At 42.7% G+C, this 19232-nt stretch overlaps 1 protein-coding gene across 1 annotated transcript in view; it reads left to right on the top strand.

The window, feature by feature from the left end:
• The window catches only part of LOC137881553 (metabotropic glutamate receptor 8-like), a 104468-nt gene extending 86821 nt beyond the window's left edge, over positions 1-17647 (top strand). The window contains 2 exon segments of the mRNA XM_068723537.1: positions 15053-15299; positions 16929-17647. Coding sequence (XP_068579638.1) covers positions 15053-15299; positions 16929-16978 — 297 coding nt within the window. The 3' untranslated portion in view covers positions 16979-17647.
• Positions 17648-19232: the final 1585 nt, after the last annotated feature.

The raw sequence follows: 19232 nt of genomic DNA, 5'->3' as shown, positions 1-19232 counted from the left end.
TGCCGTAATACTGCGGCAACATAATGCTATATCACAGTAATTTGATGCCATAACTGACTGTGAAGTCACAGTATATAACTGTCATTTGACTATAATTTACAATAGTCAATAAAATAATAACACAGTAATTTGCTGTAAACGAACAGTCAGATATTTGACAGTGTGGAATCAACATGCGGTTAACATTTTTGTCTTTTTGTGACATATCTATTAGATGTAGTGAAATTGAAATGTTGCACAGACGAGATGGAGTCGGTTCTGTCGCATGTCGAGACATACAAATGTTCAAACTTGTCATGATTGTGAGCAGCTATAGGACTTCTTGTCCATACAGACTTAAAAGTAGTGCTTGAAATTTCATTTTCGACCAAAAAAAAATGATCTCAATCCAATCACTTTGAGTCCAGCAGGACCATTACTTTGCGTTCAGCACAAATGACCCTCGTTAAAGATGAAAGAAAGCAAGATCTGACACCACACACGCCTTCTGTTAACAATCGCCAACCCACATCCCGTTAACGTGTGACTGCAGTCCCGTACTTTGGTCCCATGAGACCCCTGAGCCACTTACATTCGCTGATAAAGAGGAAGCAGGTGGGTGTTGAACCCCCCCCCCCCAAAAAAAAAGCCAGTAAGGGGACTTTGAGCTTGAGCTTTCTGTTATTTTGTCACACAGTCTTAAGAACAACTGAGTAACTACAGTGTCCAGGTTCCTTCTGATACCCCTGATCTGATAAGACCTTAGGTTTCAGTTCTACCTTGGGTTATTTTTACCCACAGAAATGGCTGACGCAGCAGGTTCAGACTGAATGTTCAGACACGCTCGCATGAAGATTACATCACCGTCCCCCCCGAACAGAGACGAGGTGTCACATCTTAGCTTCAGAGTGCAGAAAAGTCTGCAGACAGAATCCTCTTCTTCTGTAGGAAAAGCTGCAGCCAAAATAAAACTTTCTTTTTTCTCTAATCACTCAAGAGACAGACTGTTTGAAATAAACACAACACCTCAGGCCTTCTTATTCATTATTCAATGAACACTGTTGTCGTCTTGCTGTTCGGGCTCTTTATCAGCCTGCTGCAGCAGCTCAAAGCGTCCCGTCTGCTGGAGAAACACATGAATAATGTGACGGGTTTCATATAATCACAACAGGTAAATCGATAAAACACCTGCACGTCTGGTAAACACTTCAAGTTGAAATCCAAGTCTGTGCTTCCATTTACGTCTGAGTTGATTGATTTGGTGAAATTAACCAGAAACTCTTTATTTTTGTTTGGATACGAGATGATTTTAAAACACCTTGATCGCTGAAGAGGAACATATCAGAAAACTCGAAGAGCTTAAAAAGAGCTTAAAGCAAAGTTGAAGAGTGTTGGAGTGCGTTTGCTGACTGAAGTTGATGTTGTAGTTAAAGAGTAAGAGCTGCATGAGTTTACACTCGAAGGTTAAAGAGCTGAAATGTCAGTCTTTCACTGTCTTGAATGAAGCGTAAGAACCCGCATTTCTTTATTTTATTTTGGTATGCACCTTCATCACCTTCTGAACACATCTGTGTTTTAATAGAAGAATAAAAGAACGTCTGTAAATGGCGGTTCAAATGGAAGTAAAGAGCTGAAGTAGGAAGTTGAATTGGAAGTTGTGAATGGAGCAACGATTCTACACTAAAAGGAGTTGAAGTGTCAGTGGGGGTCTGTGGTGCATCTCCATGTTTACCCACCTGGTAAACCTCCTCTATCTGATCTGGGTCTCAATCTGTCTCCTGTATGGACTTCAGCAGCACATGACCCGGTTCTTTATCACAAACAGAGTTGTTGAGGTCTGGATGTCCTCGTGAAGTAGAAATCAAACGTAAGACTTGAAGTCTCAAAGCCGAATGTCAACAGTCAGGAAACAAGACTGCGTTCAGGAGGTCAGAGGTCAGAGTGTTTGTTTGGTGAGGGATCAGCGCTGTTGATCGACTCTCCAGTTTGGCCTTTATCAGTCGCTGTAACTCTGGAGCTGCTCAGAGTCTCAGCCAGGTTCAGTTCGTCATCTTCAAAGCTCAGAACCAAAAGAGTAAAGAAGAAACACACAATAATTGAAACACGCTGGCAGTTCTTTTGCTTCTTTTTTTTGTAGAATCCGGGTGAAATCAAATATGAATGCGAGGTGGTAAACGGGTAAGTCGTTTCTAAAGTGGTGGAGGAAGTACTCAAATGTTTTACTGAAGTAAAAGTACTAATACCACACTATAAAAAAAACGTAAATGTACTCAATGCAGAAACATACAAAAATATTTGAAATTTTTACGAGAATCTTTTATTACACATTTGAGAAGGTGGAACAAAATATCCTAGTCATTACAGACGATTATCAAAATAGTTTGCTTATTCTAAAGGAAAGGAAAATACTCAAGTAAAGTACAAATAGCCCAGATTTGTACTTGAGGACATGTCCTGTCCTTGGCTACATGTCCATCTTCTTGTTCTGCCTCTTGGGAAACAAACTCTCTGAGTAGTTCCAAATTGTTTAGACTCCGTTGATTTATTCAGAAACATTCTTCTTCTCAGCGTCCAGAACTCTTCGTCTCTCTGCCAGACTCCAGATTTATTCAAACATCAACAGAGTTTAACTACATAAATATTCACTTGTGTGGGAAAAATATTTTCCCGGAGTTTCATCATCATCATCATCATCATCATCATCATTGTCGTCATCGTTTCTCTTGCTCTGTGCCCAGATTTGACAAAATGCATCTTATTTTTTGCTCCAAAATTATGTAATACCCTACCAAGACATATAAGAGACATAGGTTAACATTTTAACATCTTAAAAACTATCTATTTAATTTGGCTTATCATTAAAGTATTTATTTTCTGTCTTTTGTTATTGTCTGTTTGCCTTTGCTTTCATCTGTTGCATTTTTATTTTTAATATAGTAAAGCACTTTGAGCTTCATCTCTTGTATAAAAAAGTTAAGTTATTATTGTTATTATTATTATTAATATTGTTTTATTATCATTATTCCACAATCTTTTCCTAAACCTAAGTAAGTAGTGTTGTTGCCTAAAACCTTACTAGTTTCCTGTGAAGACGGAAGTTTATTTTGAAAAGGCGTTATGCGTATGAGTATAAATTGACAAATGTTGCTGTTTTTTGTACAAAACGAGGAGTAATTTTAACATTCGTTGCATTGCGACGGATGCATCTGCAACCGTTTCCATGACGTGTTTTGTGGTGAGGCGTCTGTTAATATATGTAAGCGTCCCATTACTGCTGTAAGCCTCTTTGTCACGTCGAGTGGTGACTTAATGAATGTCTCCTTTAAAACGTCTTATTAATACTCTCTGAAACAGAGCGTGTATTGATCCCCCCGCCGCAGATCCTCATTTGTACTTGAAGTTTTCTGGCGCCTGTACTTGGGTGACCGCGGGGCCTTTCGGGGGTTGATGAAGATGACGGCATAATTAACTCATCGCGCACTCGTCTGTCGCACGCTGTCAGACTCTCACCACGTTATTCATCAAGCTGACCGTCTTATTTGTGAAGTGAGAAATTCAGTGTGCGGTCAGATATTCACTGTGCGGTCTGAAATCACCAGAGCACACAAATTACATCGGCAACACACTGAATGCCGACGTTGTTTTATTGTCTTTTTCCACGTGGCGGTTAAATACACAATTCGTCTCTGACCATAAAATAGAGGTCTGCGCATTTTGGATCGAATCCAGAACTGGGCTGTGGAAAACTAAAAGCGGAGGTGCACCAAATTTGGCCGACAAAAGTGCGGCAGCTCGAGCGGACGTGCTTTGGTTTTGGCTCGACTGTTTTCAGCAGCTCAACGCTTTCAGTAAAATATGTTTCTGAAAACATTTTAGGCGAGAAATAGCCAGCGCAGTGACGGAATAGTGATGCGTATTTCATCAGTGGTGCCTCGTTCCATTGTTTATCTGAATTTCAAGAGCCTGCTGCCGCGACAGTGAACAAACGGCAACCTCCAGTTCTGCCAAGTGAAGCCACAGCTTCATGTGTTAAAGCTGCATTCTCTCTAGTGTCCACCAGGGGGCGACTCCTCTGGTTGTATAGAAGTCTAGTCTAAAATGACTCTACTTCTCTCTTGATTTATTCCCTCAGTAAACATTGTAAACATGAGTTTATGGTCTCAATCTCTAGTTTACAGTCTTCTTCAATACAGCATGATGTTCATTTAGTACATTATGGTCCATTTAGAGTCAAACAGACCATAAAGCAGGGGATGCTTTAGGGGCGGGGCTACACGGTGAGTGACAGGTAGACGTATACGGCGTCTCTACGTCACTCCTCAACATTCCGAATAGGGTCACTTCCTGTTCACTGGATGAAAAAATCCAAGATGGCGACGGCCAAATTGTTGAACTTGAGGTTTTATAACGGCAGTCCACAAACCAATGTGTGACGTCCCAACAACTACATAGATATACAGGCTATGCTTGTGATGGACAGACCTCATTTGCATGAAGTTGAGGTTGAGTCATGATTATGCAAATTCAGATACAGCTAATGGTCAGTCAACACGCAGCCAGATATATATATATATATATATATATATATATATATATATATATCTACAGATATATATATATATATATATATATATATATATATATGATCTCCACATATGGAACGGATTGGTGCTACTCTCATTATATGCATCATTTCTGTCATATTGATTGACTATGTTGTAATTGTATTATGTTGTTCATGTTGTACACATGACTTCTACTGAACTTCTTGGGGGAGGGGGGGGGATTTTCGAGGGTCCTGGGTCAGAGGATGTCGACTGCTCAGATTTCCCTCTGAGGCACATTTGTGATTTGTGATATTGGGCTTTTTCATCAGAAATGAATTGAATAAATTAAAGTAGATCTGAAAAAAAAAAGCCATGCCCCTTACGAAAATAAATGGTTATAATTAGACTCCATCGCAAATGTGGTGGACCTGAAACTGATCAGCTGATCTTTTAAGGTCAGCCTGTGGATCTGGAGCAGGAGGCTCACTGGCTGACATTTACAGTAGCAGCAGCACGCCGGCTGTGTGCCGGCCACAGCTGGGACCGACATGGAGAAGCCACAGAATCACTAATAAGCACTTCAAGAGGGGGCTGGGTTCCTGAACGCAGCACCGGCTGCCCGGGGAGGCGTTTGCATGCACGGGGAAGGTAGACGGAGAAGAGTCAGGGTCCGCTGGGAGAGACTCGCGCTCCCTCCATACATAATGAACCAGGCTTTGATATTCAGCCGGAGGATCCCAGAGACGATTAGCATGCAGCTTCCACCCACATCGGCTCCTCCCGGGAATCCGACTCCTCTGACCTCAGCTGATGAGCTACTTTATCATATCAATATGCTAATGCTGCTATTATTAGTGTCATTATCAGCATCTACAGCTACTTCACGATGCCAGAACAAAAAAAATACGATTCTCTCCTCTTTGATTTACATCTCCATATTTTACAAACCACACTAGATGACGTGTAGAGACCACAGAGATGTCAATTAAACTGATTTGGAGTTAGAAAGTATATTTGTTTTATCATTTGATGGAGCTATTGCTAGCTGTTTCCCCCTGCTTCCAGTCTTTGTGCTAAGCTAGGCCAACAGTGTTGTGGACCTCTGACAGGAAACATCTGACCCAAAATGTTGAACTGTTCCTTTAAGGGGAATTGTCCGAGGAATTGGAGTCCTGTAGTGAATGTGGATCAGAGTGCTGACTCAAAACTTAATCTGGAAACTCAATGCACCATCTCAGTGAAGCCCCGATCACTCCAATTTTGGAGGTGATCCGCCCAAAATAAAACAAATGGACTATTTTTGTGCAGTTCATCACTTTGATTAATTTGAAACATAACATCTGTGCTGGTCTGGACTCTAAAATGGTTTTAAATTTTGTTTCACAAACTTAGTTCAGGAACAAGGACCACGCCCAGAACACGGCTCATTTCTTGTGCGCAAGTATTTAAGCCCAATGAACCCGTTCACTTCCTCTACCCTACATCCCCTGATCCCTCGACCTCTACCCTACATCCCTTCATTCCTCGACCCCTACCCTACATCCCTCGACTCCTACCCTTCGTCCCTTGACCCCTACCCTGCATCCCTTCGTCCTTCTATCCCATCCCTTCATCCCTCGACTCCTACCCCTCATTCCTCGACCCCTACCCTACATCCATTAACCCTCTACCCCTACCCTACATCCCTTCATCCCTCTACCCCTTCATCTTCCGAAATCAAATTTATTCCATCATGCAATAAACCTTGAAACTCATACTGTTATTGGCGTGGGCCTTGTTAGTGAAAGGAATAGTTGACCCAAAGACAATATAACTTGTCTATAGTACTCTTCTCCCTCGGCTCTCAATGGTCCCAGAAACAGTAAACAGTAAATGTTGGTACCAAATTCCATAGCAATCCATCCAATAGTGGTCAAGTTATTTCTCTCTAAACCACACACATCAACTTCATGGTGGCACGAGAGGAAAAGCCACCAAAAGCCATTTCATAGCAACGTATTTATGGAGACCCTTCCCAAGTTGAATAGAAACTTTAGATTTACCTTCAAAGGAACATTTCCAGCATTTTGGTAAACCCTCTTGGCTCGAATGTTTCAGGAGGATATCAGTTTGATCCTTGAGGGTCATGGTTAGCCTAGCTTAGCACGCAGACTGCAGGAGCAGTGGGAAACTACTCGCGTAGCTAACTGACCCTTCACTAAGTCCCGCCCCTCGAACGCAGACTGACCAATCATAGCGTAGCATCAGCCAGCCCCCGTCCAGGGGTCCGACCACTATCCGTATCAGTGGTTCCAGATGTTCTTCACGTTCAGGCCAGTTTAGTGGATTTGGAGCTCGTCGTGTATCGGTGATACTTTATCTTTTTAACCTGTTTGCACTGATGAATCAGTTTGACGTCCTGGATTTATCCTTTAAACTCCTGTAGACTGTAGACCCTTCTGTTGGCTTATTTCTGAAATCCACTTTTCGTTTAGTTTTTTTCAAAAATCGGATATTTCTTCAAGGAGTGCAGTTAGTGACAGTGTGGGCTCCACGGAGTAGCAGCAGGGGGCGTGGGGATTAGCGAAGGCTCAAGTCTTCATCTGTTTTCGAGATATCCGCTTCCATAAGCGTCTCTCAAATGTCGACTAACGAAACAAGCAACATTTCCTTCAAAGTAACAGAAACAAGCAGCTGTAATGACTGTTTACCTCCACAGGTCTCAACCCTAAACAGCGGTCGACCCTGACACCCGACACCGTGATAACCTGCTGTTGACGCCTCACTAATGTATTCTGCTTCTCCTACAGCAACACCAAAAAAACAGTGTGTTGGCAGCGATTAGCTTTGCTCCGCTGCTTATCTTCCTCATGAGCCTCAGACTTGTGGAGAGAAAGTCAATACCAACCACAGTGTTATTACCCGCCATCCATTGCTGTCGTTTAAGGGATGTGTTTTTGTTGTTGTTGTGTGTGTGTGTGTGTGTGTGTGTGTGTGTGTGTGTGTGTGTGTGTGTGTGTGTGTGTGTGTGAGGGGGAAAAGATCGCTCCGGGCCAAATGAAGGGAAGTTGTTACTAGTTTACAGCAGAGAGAGAGAGAGAGACAGAGAGATATGAATCCTAATGTCCCCAAAAATGGAAACTTCTGCAGTTCTGATATTTAGCAGGAAATATAAATCATACAATCTCTCTGGGCCAAACGCTACCAGGGTTGTGAGTTGAATTCCTACCGTGGTCAATGAAGAGTTGCTGTATTTAACCATCTTCTTATCATCATCATCATCATGTAGAATCAATCATTTGAACTCGATTACAGCTGTTTTACATAAAATTAAAGTCTTAAAACACATTTATTCTCATTTATTTGGGCTAAGCAACCTTTTAAATATGAATTGCCATTTTTAAATTGACTCGTCAATCAGTGTGTCATATCAACATTAAGGTTAACATTAAGTTTCATTCCATTCATTTAGGCAACGTGCATTGCAACATTTGAAAAAAAACAAACATATTCTACACTTTTTCATATTTTTGCAAAAGTAAAAAGCAGTAAAGTGCAGAGTAATGTACACACATGTCTTGTGGTAATATGGATAATACATATTGTAGACAGTAAGTACTATCGGATAAAAGACAGTAGTGCGTAATGAATACACTGCAGCATGAACGTATGCAGAAGTTACAGAAGCATAGAATATTACATTACAGTCATTTTTTTTAATTTTTTTTATATAGTGCAGCTGTAAGTAACGCTCGTAAAGAAAAATTATAAATATGCATTGGTATGTGAGAGCGTACATAGTAATAGCATGTGTATGAGCAGTATTAGTAGCATGATGTTGTATGAATGAATATAAAGTGATGTTTCCATAGTGTATAGCGTGTGTTAGCGTATACGTGACAGTGTCTAGTAGCAGCACCTCCAGCTTGGTCGTGCATCGCAATTAAAGTGGCAATAGACGGGCTTTTGTGCTTTAACTTATCATTCTGAAGTAAATGTTAATTGCAGAGTGTAAAGGCTGGAATAATGACTCCAGAGGGAACGATCGGCCGGTAGAAATGAAGGCGCGCAGGAAGTCCGTTAACCATTGCTCCACCAACTGAAAGAAAATAATGCTTTTGTTTTCCCGCCGGTAGCTATCGGTACCAAAGAGTCTCAATGTGAGTTATTTGCAGTTATTATCCCCAGTAGTGTAAATGACGGAGGGTGGAACCAGGCGTCAACCTCCGTTACTGCAAAAGCCAAAGCTTCATGTGTTAAAGCTGCATTCTCTCTAGTGTCCACCAGGGGGCGACTCCTCTGGTTGTATAGAAGTCTAGTCTAAAATGACTCTACTTCTCTCTTGATTTATTCCCTCAGTAAACATTGTAAACATGAGTTTATGGTCTCAATCTCTAGTTTACAGTCTTCTTCAATACAGCATGATGTTCATTTAGTACATTATGCTCCATTTAGAGTCAAACAGACCAGAAAGCAGGGGATGCTTTAGGGGGCGGGGCTAAAAGCCAAGATGGCGATGTACAAAAAAACCAATGGGTGACATCACGGCGACTATGTCCACTTCTAATACACAGTCCATGGGGGGAACAAATGGAGGAAATATGGAAAACTAAATGCAGAAAGCAATCCGGCAGCACCAACACTTTTTCGACGTTTCCACTCTAAAGCAATTTTCCGTGTTTGAGAGTGGGAAGCCAACGAAGCATCGGGTTATTATTGTGAGACAGAAAAAACATTCTGCACTGGTAAATATCTGAAACACATTTGAATAGAGCGATTCATGCTTTTGTTTTCCAACGAATGTCCATTTCTTCCCCTGATAAAAGTCATTTTTGCACTTTTTAAGCTTCACTCCGGCAAATGACAGACGAGTGACATTCAAGCTGCAGAAACATCCAGATTCCTTTTCTTATATTTAATTGGATTTGTCGGCACTGGAGGTTTCGCTGAAGTACAGCACGTTCTGTGTGTTGGATTTCAGAAATGCCAATGCAGAAAGTTATCTCCGCTTGTGCGTTGGTTTTGGTTAGTTTATCAGTGGATTTCTTCCAAACTGGTAGAAAACAAACTAATTCTGCTGAATACGCTCGTGTTTTATGACCCTGTCGCGTCTCTTTCGTCCTGCTGCTGCTGACGCTCAGTTTAAAGATCTGCTGCTGCGGTTTCTCTCAGACCTCAGCTGCTCTCAGATCAGACTTCCACAGTCCTGAGCTTTAAACCGGCTCCGCTTTGATCGGGCAGGAAGTCATTCGTCCAGGTCACAGACACAGCCGCAGGATTCAGTCCTCCCATTAACCTGCAGAGCCTTCATTCCCACCTTAAACGTCCACGTTAAGGAGATTTAAAGTTTGATGACTCAGACTTTTTCTTTCTAAAGCTGCACTATTGCATCAGAAAGGAAATATTCTAGCTGCTGTGTTCATCATTTTAGAAAACATTCCCTCTAAAATGACATAATAATAATAATGCAGCTCTTTGTTGCCCATGTTTGCTCAGTAGGTTTGAAACAAACTTTGAAAATTGAGAAATAACTTTCTTGGAACTATCTTTGCTGTTTGGGGAAATTTATTAAAATGCATTTCGGTTCCGCTTACTGATTCCCGACGGTGAAGTATCAACATACATATGCAGTGTTTACTTTACTACACACCCTGCATACTCATTATTATTATTCCATGCAGATTTTTTGCCCAAAAAGAATCCACCACTAACACCACAGCAAAGACTTTAAATATTATACGAGCTAAATAAACATGTGGAGCACCGTAAACACAGACAGCTGAGGCTGATGGGGACGTTTTGCAGGTATTTGGTCGTAAAACCAACGTATTGCTCGTCACCAAAGTTATTATCAAAGTTCACGGCAAATGATCCAATAGTAGAGACGCCGTATACGTCTCTGGTAGAGACCTGTCAATCAGCGTGTAGCCCCGCCCCCTAAATCATCCCCTGCTTTATGGTCTGTTTGACTCTAAATGTTCCATAATGTACTAAATGAACATCATGCTGTATTGAAGAAGACTGTAAACTAGAAATTGAGACCATAAACTCATGTTTACAATGTTTACTGAGGGAATAAATCAAGAGAGAAGTAGAGTCATTTTAGACTAGACTTCTATACGACCAGAGGAGTCGCCCCCTGGTGGACACTAGAGAGAATGCAGCTTTAAGACAGTTCCGCATCGACAGAATTCGGCAGAACCGGAGATTGCCGCTTGTGAGCAAACGGACAAATAAACAGACGACGGAGATGAGGTTGATTTTACTTTCTCTCTACGGAGATATAGGAAAGGGAAAACCTTCTTTGATCGGCTTTTATTATCTTTGACGGTCCTCCTCTTACCGGTCATCGTCTCAAACACGTCGCCACATTAGATACACGGCTGTGATTGGTCAGATCTCGAGAGACTGGATCTCTGTCCACAGCAATTAAAGCTCGCAGGTTCGACCGGCTCCCAGGAATCTACGTCAGGGGTGCTGAAGAGGACACCCTGGTGATATAAAAGGATCGGGATCGGGGGAGGGGCAAAAGCAGCCGGTCGAGGGACGTCCCTACATGTGCCTCTGTGATACGGGCCGGTTGTCCGTGAGCCGCCCCCCCCCCCAGCTCTTGTTCATCAGCCTGCTGTGACCTTCTTGCTGTTTCGTGTCGGTTGGTTTTGTGACAACAGCTTGTGTCGGAGAGGCCACATAAATCATTTCACAGCTAGTTTTTTCTCCCTCTCTCAGGCCCACAAATGGGTTCATGCTTCGCTGTCTGTCATACATTTTTATAATGAATCCTTGATGCATCGCTGGAATCGTTGTTTTGGGCTCTCGGGGGGGGGGGTGGGGGGGGGGGGGGGGGAGCAAGACTCGCCATCTGTCGCCTAACGTTTCCCTTTCCTTCCTGGTGAGTCGAGCAGAGCCCCACCGAGGATTCCCCGCTGACAGTTTGACACCGGGGTCATTAACCCGGACCTCCACATTTTTTATTATTTAAAAATAAAATAATTGTGAGGTGGTTGCCGTAGCGACGCAGGCGATTCTCTTGAGCAGCATCAACAGCACCGGCGTTGCTGTTGTTGTGTGTTGGGAGCGGTGTGCACAGGTGTGTGTGTGTGAGAGATGCTGGAAACAGGTTTATGCTGCCTGGTTGAGCTCGGCATGGTGTGTGTGTGTGTGTGTGTGTGTGTGTGTGTGTGTGTGTGTAGGTGCTTGTGTGTTTGTAGGCGTGTGTGTGTAGGTGTGTGTGTGTATGTGTGTGTGTGTGTGTGTGTAGGCGTGTGTGTGTAGGTGCTTGTGTGTGTGTGTGTGTGTGTGTGTGTGTGTGTGTGTGTGTCTGATGCAGCTATGTCACGATTTTGGATCATTTTATTGAATATTACTGACGTGAAATTCATATTTATTAATTATTGACTTTGTGTTTCCATACAAACATCAATAATATAGTATAATATATTTATTTTTGTGATTATTTATTTTGTGGGATACCTTCTCACGTTAAATGAGAGAATTTAAATAATGTAATTAATAATAACCACATACTACAGAAGGTTTACTGCAGTAAAAGTAGCAAGACCACAGAGTAGAAATGCTCTCTTAAAGGGCCAGCGTGTTGGATCGATTCATAACTATGTATTCATTGGGGTACAATCAGCTGAAACTGGTTTTCATGAGCTCAGAATGAACCCTTCAGATCTACACAGTGAACAGGTCCTCTTCAGTCCGCCATGTTTCTACGGGAGCCCAGAACGGACAAACCAAACTACTGGCTTTCAGCCGAGCTTTCATATTTTTACGTTCTCAGCAAAAAAAGTACCAAAATGAAGTGTAGTTAAGGTATTATGTAACATAAAATGTAAAGTACAAGTCTTTAAGTACAGTACTTGAGTACATGTACATAAAGTAAATAGTTCTGACTGTGTACCGGGTCTCTAAATACCTGCTTCTGCCGGTAAATACTCATCGTTACACTGAAGGCAAAGAACAACAACACGGAGGATCAATAGTCTCGCACTGGCTCATGAACGCAGCGCCGAGCCTAATGATGCGTTCAGGGTCATCTGTCAAGCTGAGATGGGGAAGAGAGAGAGAGAGCGTCCTGGCGCTTCTCTACTCTGTTGTTGTCGTCGCTGCTGTCTGAAGACGAAGACTATTAGGAGTTAATGATGGTCCAGCTGCTCCAACGTGATGGAGCTCCACCGGTGAACCGGTCCACCACTGAGAACCATCACACAGAGCCCAGTTAACGGGGCGAGAGGAGGTGAAACGCCTTCATTATCACTGTTTGAATGCTTTAAAAGCTTCTCGTTTTTCTTCAGAAGTCCTGCAACAGGTGTCAATTCCAGCTTGTTACACGCGTAGAGTCTCTTCAAAATAAAGTTCCGTCTTCACAGGACACAACTTAGTTAGGTTTAGGCAACTAAACTACTTAGTTAGGTTGAGGAAAAGATTGTCGTTTGGGTTAAAATAACTTCGTTAGTGCTGTTACTGAAGTATGCAAGTTAGGTGACAAATGAATTAAAGTCTCCTGTCTGAAAGATCCACCTCCCAATTCAGGGAAAACGTTTTTTTTGGGCCCCATGGCGTCACTTGACGGACCCGGAAATTGTAATTCCACCGTTTGTCCACTATGTAAAGTTTGCTCTTCCTGGGTTCTTGGAAGGACCGGAAAAAACAATGACCAATCAGAGCAGACTGGGCTTTTTACGAGAGCGGTCCTTAAAGAGACAGGCGCTAAAAACTGAGCGTTTTTTTTTATTACAGGTATATTCAAACAGAAAGTATGAGAAAAATAACGTGTTTTTTTTAACTTGTAAAGCATGCAAACATGTCCGAGTAGTCTGAACCTGAAAATGAGCATATGTGACCTTTAAACCAGGCCCAGAGGCAGACCGTGTTCTCCTGTTGTCCTTGTTTATAAGAAGTACGTTTCATCTCTCCGCTCTGCTGAAAACACTTCTTTAAACCTGAGACAGTTTTTTTTTAATCACTCATTATTTCCACTTTGCAATTTTTGTGACTCGCCGTGAAGCTCCCGTCAGAGAAACTTATCACTTCCTGCAGACGTTTCATATTAATAAGTCTTGCAATTGCTCAAAGTGCGTAATCTCTCCCGAACAGCGAAGTGAAAGCTGCAGCCCCCCCCCCCCACCCACCTACCGACACATTAACCACTCTGACTTCCCCCGCTGTACACGTCGGCCGGTCGTGTCGCCAAAGTATCTGCGAGAGGAGGCGAGAAATTATCAGCCGCAAACACGAGTCACTGGATTGACTCCATTAAATGAACCGGGCAGTCGACCATCTGTTCGTTTTAATGGAAACTTATGGAGTTATGCTGAGTTCAGGCCGTCAGCTAGTCTGTACTCAGGAACACTTACTCAAGTACTATCTTGAGGTACTTGTACTCAACTTTTTTGCTACTTTCTACTTCTACCCCAATACATCTCAGAGGTTTACTCCACTGTCTTTTAGTTACTAGTTACTTTGCAAAGACAAATTATAAATCCGCTAATAAATATTTCCATATTTAAGCTCCGTAGCAGTTTATGAAGTCATTTAAATGAGCTCCGCCTTCACCAGCTGCAACGTCAAAGTGTTTCACACATAATTATGATCAACTAAACATCTGTATGACTCTAAAATGGGCCATTCTGCGGCACGAGTATCTTTATTTTTGCTTCTTTAAGTAATATTTTAAATGCCAAACTTTTTTACTTGAGTATTTTTGCACTTTGGTAATAATACTTAAGTCAAAGATCTGAGTACTTCCTCCATCACTGGATCTCATCTCAACGTGATATATTTGTATTTAATGCTTTAAAAATATGAAAAACGCATTTTCATATTTAGAGGCAGTGAAATAAACAAACTTTATTTTAGTGGAGCAAATATATTTGTTTGCAGCTCAGGTGTCAGACTTTAACTCATGGCCTACTTATTGGCTCTTTCCAGAGCTTTCATCTGCATCTCACGTTCTTCCTCATCACTTATTAAGTCAGGAGAATGTTTTAGTGAACAATGTGTTTTTGAAATCTTTAGGTTTTTAGCAATTTATGGAGGCCGATATTTGTACTTTGGGGTGTTTTTTAGTTTTCTTACGAACAGTTCTGTTAACGTTCCGTGCATCCTGTCCAACAAATGTCTTGAATGCATCTCCTTCCTCAGAAATCATCAGCAAAGACAACTTGTTCTTTTTTCTCCCAGTCTGAACGCTTGCAGTCTTCTTCTGTCTTGCATTTGTTGACGCATTGCTTCCACCACCAACTGTTGCTCCGCAGAAAAGTGTGAAACTATCGCCAAAAAAAACAGACAAAAGGTCCACAAGAGAAGCTTTAAGCAATTTTTGTTTCAGGAACATAATTTGTTATTTGAAGTTATTTAAGAGAAGATTTAGTCTGTGTGTTCAGATGTTGTATTTGTTAAGTGAACACATGAAATAGGTGGAGTTTGGTGGTTTCTCCGACATCACCGTGAACAGGAAGTAAACAGTAGCTTTCTCAGGACGGCTTCCTGCTCATCGGCGTCTCTTGGTAACCACCTCCTCTGCGTTTCCTCCTCAGATGTACATCCAGACGGCCACGCTGACCGTGTCCCTCAGCCTCAGCGCCTCCGTCTCTCTGGGCATGCTCTACATGCCGAAGGTCTACATCATCATCCTCCACCCCGAGCAGAACGTGCCCAAACGCAAGCGCAGCTTCAAGGCCATCGTCACCGCCGCCACCATGACCAGCAAGCTGTCGCATCTGGCGGCCGAGCGGCCCAACGGCGAGGTGAAGACGGAGCTGTGCGAGGGCGTGGAGGCCAGCGGTGAGTGGGCCGAAGGGCTTCTTAAAAATTTAATATCGTGCGTTTTTCATTTTGTCTGCTGCATGGCTACCAATGCCCCCAACCCAAACGCCAATCACTGCAAGTGGTGGGCGCTAAGGGCAACGGCTCTATGTAGATTCTTCGGGCTGCGTCCAGGCCCGGCCGCCAGACGTTCGCCGGCGAGCTCCTCTCCCAGGTCTGGCTCCGTTAGGGGGGGCCCCTGTTTCCCTTTTCTCGGCGAGGTGCTATTCAACTCGTACCGGGTTCATTTAGGGTCATTGGTCTGGCACCTTCCCTGGGACCACTTTGCCGTGGGAGACCCTACCAGGAGCTTTGGCCCCTGGTACCACGGCTCATTGGGGGACTTCCCCACGAACCTCTCCACCGCGTTAAGGTGGCGATGCATGACTTCGTACGATCTAAAAGCATGAGAGACCATTCAAACATATAGAGTTGTCTTCCCAGACATCAAGCGGTTGTGTCAGGAGATTAAGTTTTAAAACGGTGGTGTAGCTTTGGTCATATAATGCATTTCTGTACTGGATGCACATGGTTCCTCCTATCTGACTATGGCGAACAAGTGGATTTACCTTCATGTGGGAAGCTATTTGCAATCAGGCGGCACATACTGATGAACAAGGAAAAGTTTAGGGTGAATACCGTTAATGATTAAAGGTGCCGTAAGAAGAAGTCTGTCGACTTCTCAGTGAAGTCGACCACGAGGAGGTGAAGTCAGAGTGCAGCCTCTCTAATGAGGATTTAACAGGAAGTTGACTCGGAGTTTGTTTAGACGTCACCTGAGACCAGATCTGATGAAATTGTTTACAGCTCGGAGTTACACTTCAAAGCCGCCTTTTTTCGGTCCATCAGCAGAAAAAGTGGGAGACGTCGGATTGTTTACTCATCAGAGACGCGCCGACTGAGCTGATCTGCTTAATCTAACAAGCGGCAGCTCAACCTCACACAAGAGATGAACCTCTTTCATCCTGCAGCGTGAGGCGAGGAAGTCAAGGAGGAAGACTAGTCAAACTACATGAGACGAAAACTCTTGTGAGGCTTATTTGCTGGTTAGATTACCTGTACATTTAGTGGGAATATTCATGATTGCCAGAATATACATCAAACTCTTTCTGACGTTTCCTTGACCTCCATCCTCCAAACTTTACAGTTTTAGTAATATATATCTATATATATATATATAGATATATATATATATATCTATATATATATATATATATATATATCTACTATACCCAATTTTCGTGGCAATTTTTCGAAACCTAACAACGTGATTTTGTTGCCAAAACCTAACATTTGAGGCAATTGTTCTAAACCCAATGTTTGTGACAATTTTTCCAAACCTAACAACGTGGTTTCGTTGCTTAAACCTTAGTTTAATAGTTACTTTTAGCCCAACTATGATGTTTTTCCGAGACCTAACTAAGTAAACCTTCGTTTTGTAACGTAATGTCGTCCCTGAATGGCATGAAAAAAAGACAATTTGTGTCGCTGTGCATGAAACCAATAGATTGCATTTTGTGACTATTTCAGGAGCTGCCCTGAGATGAGTGTTGTTAACGAAAGTAAGGTGTCACTTTACCAACCTGCTGTTTCCTTTTCTCTCCTCAGTGCCGCCAACAAAAACCACCTACGTCAGCTACACCAACCACGCCATGTGAAGAAACGACTCCTTCGAACACGAGGACATCCCGAGACATTTAAAGGAGCAGATTTCTTGTCGGACGTCACCGCGAGGTGCTCTGAACAATCCGGCGGATCTGAACGAACTGAACCAACGCATCTGTGGTGTTTTTATGTTTACAGACAGCAGGGAACGGGCCTGAACGGCGCCAGAAACCCGAAAGGATCACAGCTGAACAATCAGAGAGTCCGCGAGAAAGCCGGAGAATGGTAACCTGAAAGATTAAAAAAAAAAAATTATGAAAATAAGCCGGGAAAAAAAATGTAATTTTGGGGACCAACCTTACTTGTTGTTGTTCTAATTGTGCGTTTGAAAAAAAAAAAAAAAAAAAAAAAAATTGTGGTCGTGAAAATTTCTGAATCTTGTCTCATGTCGTCCGTCCGTCGACCTGCATCACGAGACGAGTCCGTCGCTGTTTGTCGGCTAACTGAACGGTAGCTTTTGGTTGTGAAATGTCTAAATGCCCATGGTTGAATTGAAGCATGCCCGTTTTTTTTTTTTTATACAAATGATCTATTTATAATAAAGGAATGTTTCTGAAGCCGGCGCCATGCTTGGTTCTGTTTGACGGGGGAACAGCTTGGATGAGAGAACATAAGAACAAAGATGTACGTCGCTGTTGTTTTGTGATGAGCGGTTGGGGATTTCGGTGACTTCTTGATTTTCCAGTCTCGGTGAAAACAGGAAGTGGTTTGCTGTTGATTCTTCAGAGTGACTTGACACCAGGTATGTGTGGTTCTAGATATCCATGAGATCCTCGTTACCTGCAACTAACAAATACAAATCCTCTAATAATGACACATCATTATAGGTGAAGCCACCCAGCAGGTATATAAAGGTTTTAAAATCAGCGCCACCTTTACCAGATGCTTCATTAAAGCGTGGCAGACCTTTTGAATTCGCCCGCTCCACCGTGATTCGTCCGGCATCGTGACATGAAAGTAAATACACAAATAAGCGCAGCAAGGGGAATGACAATGAGCCAATCGAAGATCCGAGTACCTCCTTCCACCGCTTAACTTGTAAATACTGCACATCCCATTGTGATGAAGCTGCAGAGAAATGATCATGAACTCCATCCGGACTACATTTGTCCTTTTTAACACGATACAAACCTGAGTCTAGGCAGGAAACTCAGCGTGTGCCTCGTTACATCGTCTTCAACCAAAAGAAAAAGAAGGAGGAAAAAAGCCAGTCGATGGGATCAATACGTGCCGTGGAACAGGAGCGACCGGATCGATACGAGATGCCAGAGAGAACTCCCCATGCATGTAATGAATATATCTGCATCTCCTGGTGGAGAAGAAGAAGAGGAGGAGGAGGAGGACAGGTAGAGTCTGAGTGGTGAAGCCTTGCGGGCATCCTGCTTTTATTTCCCCCGACGGCACTCTCAATTTCTCGCTCTCGCAGCCAACCCCGACAGAAAAGAAGCTTCATCTTCACACTGAAATACACGCCGAAGATGAAACGACTTCATCTGAATTCCTCCACCGGTTTTTGATTTTTTTGTTTTTGTTTCTTTCTGTTTGATCAGGTGTTTGCTGTCCTCGGGCTTCAGCTGTTTAACGCTTTAACAGCCTTGGGGTAAGAGTTTGTATTTATATATCTCAGCCTGTGTACTTATACTTCTGTTTATCCGACAACTGTTCGGTGTGTCTGGGGGTTTTGTGATGGTGTGCACGCCGTGTGTCTTCTGCTAAGGTACGTAACAGAACTACATTTACTGATTTACCCCCATTGTATTACTTTGTGACCGACATGCTGCTGACAAAAAAAACGTTGTTTAATGGCAAGAGTTTGAAAACTGGAACACAAGACGTGGAGCACAAACTTTTCGTCTTTTAAAAAGTGGTTTTGAGGTTTGTTCAGGTCACGTAATGGGTTTGTTCAGTGAAATGGAACTAACGTGGTGGTGACCCCTGAAGGCCCAAACTGACTCAAAGCAACTCCCAGACCGTGGCAGCGACCTGTCAATCACTGTGTAGCCCCGCCCCCTAAAGCATCCCCTGCTTTATGGTCTGTTTGACTCTAAATGGACCATAATGTACTAAATGAACATTATGCTGTATTGAAGAAGACTGTAAACTAGAGATTGAGACCATAAACTCATGTTTACAATGTTTACTGAGGGAATAAATCAAGAGAGAAGTAGAGTCATTTTAGACTAGACTTCTATACAACCAGAGGAGTCGCCCCCTGGTGGACACTAGAGAGAATGCAGCTTTAAGACA

Source organism: Cebidichthys violaceus, unplaced genomic scaffold, assembly GCF_023349555.1.
Source record: "Cebidichthys violaceus isolate CVI_PGR_0920_01 unplaced genomic scaffold, fCebVio1.0.p SCAF_3, whole genome shotgun sequence".
Taxonomy (NCBI): Eukaryota; Metazoa; Chordata; class Actinopteri; order Perciformes; family Stichaeidae; genus Cebidichthys; species Cebidichthys violaceus.
The sequence above is the reverse complement of the archived record's forward strand: the minus strand, read 5'-3'. Positions and strand labels throughout refer to the sequence as shown.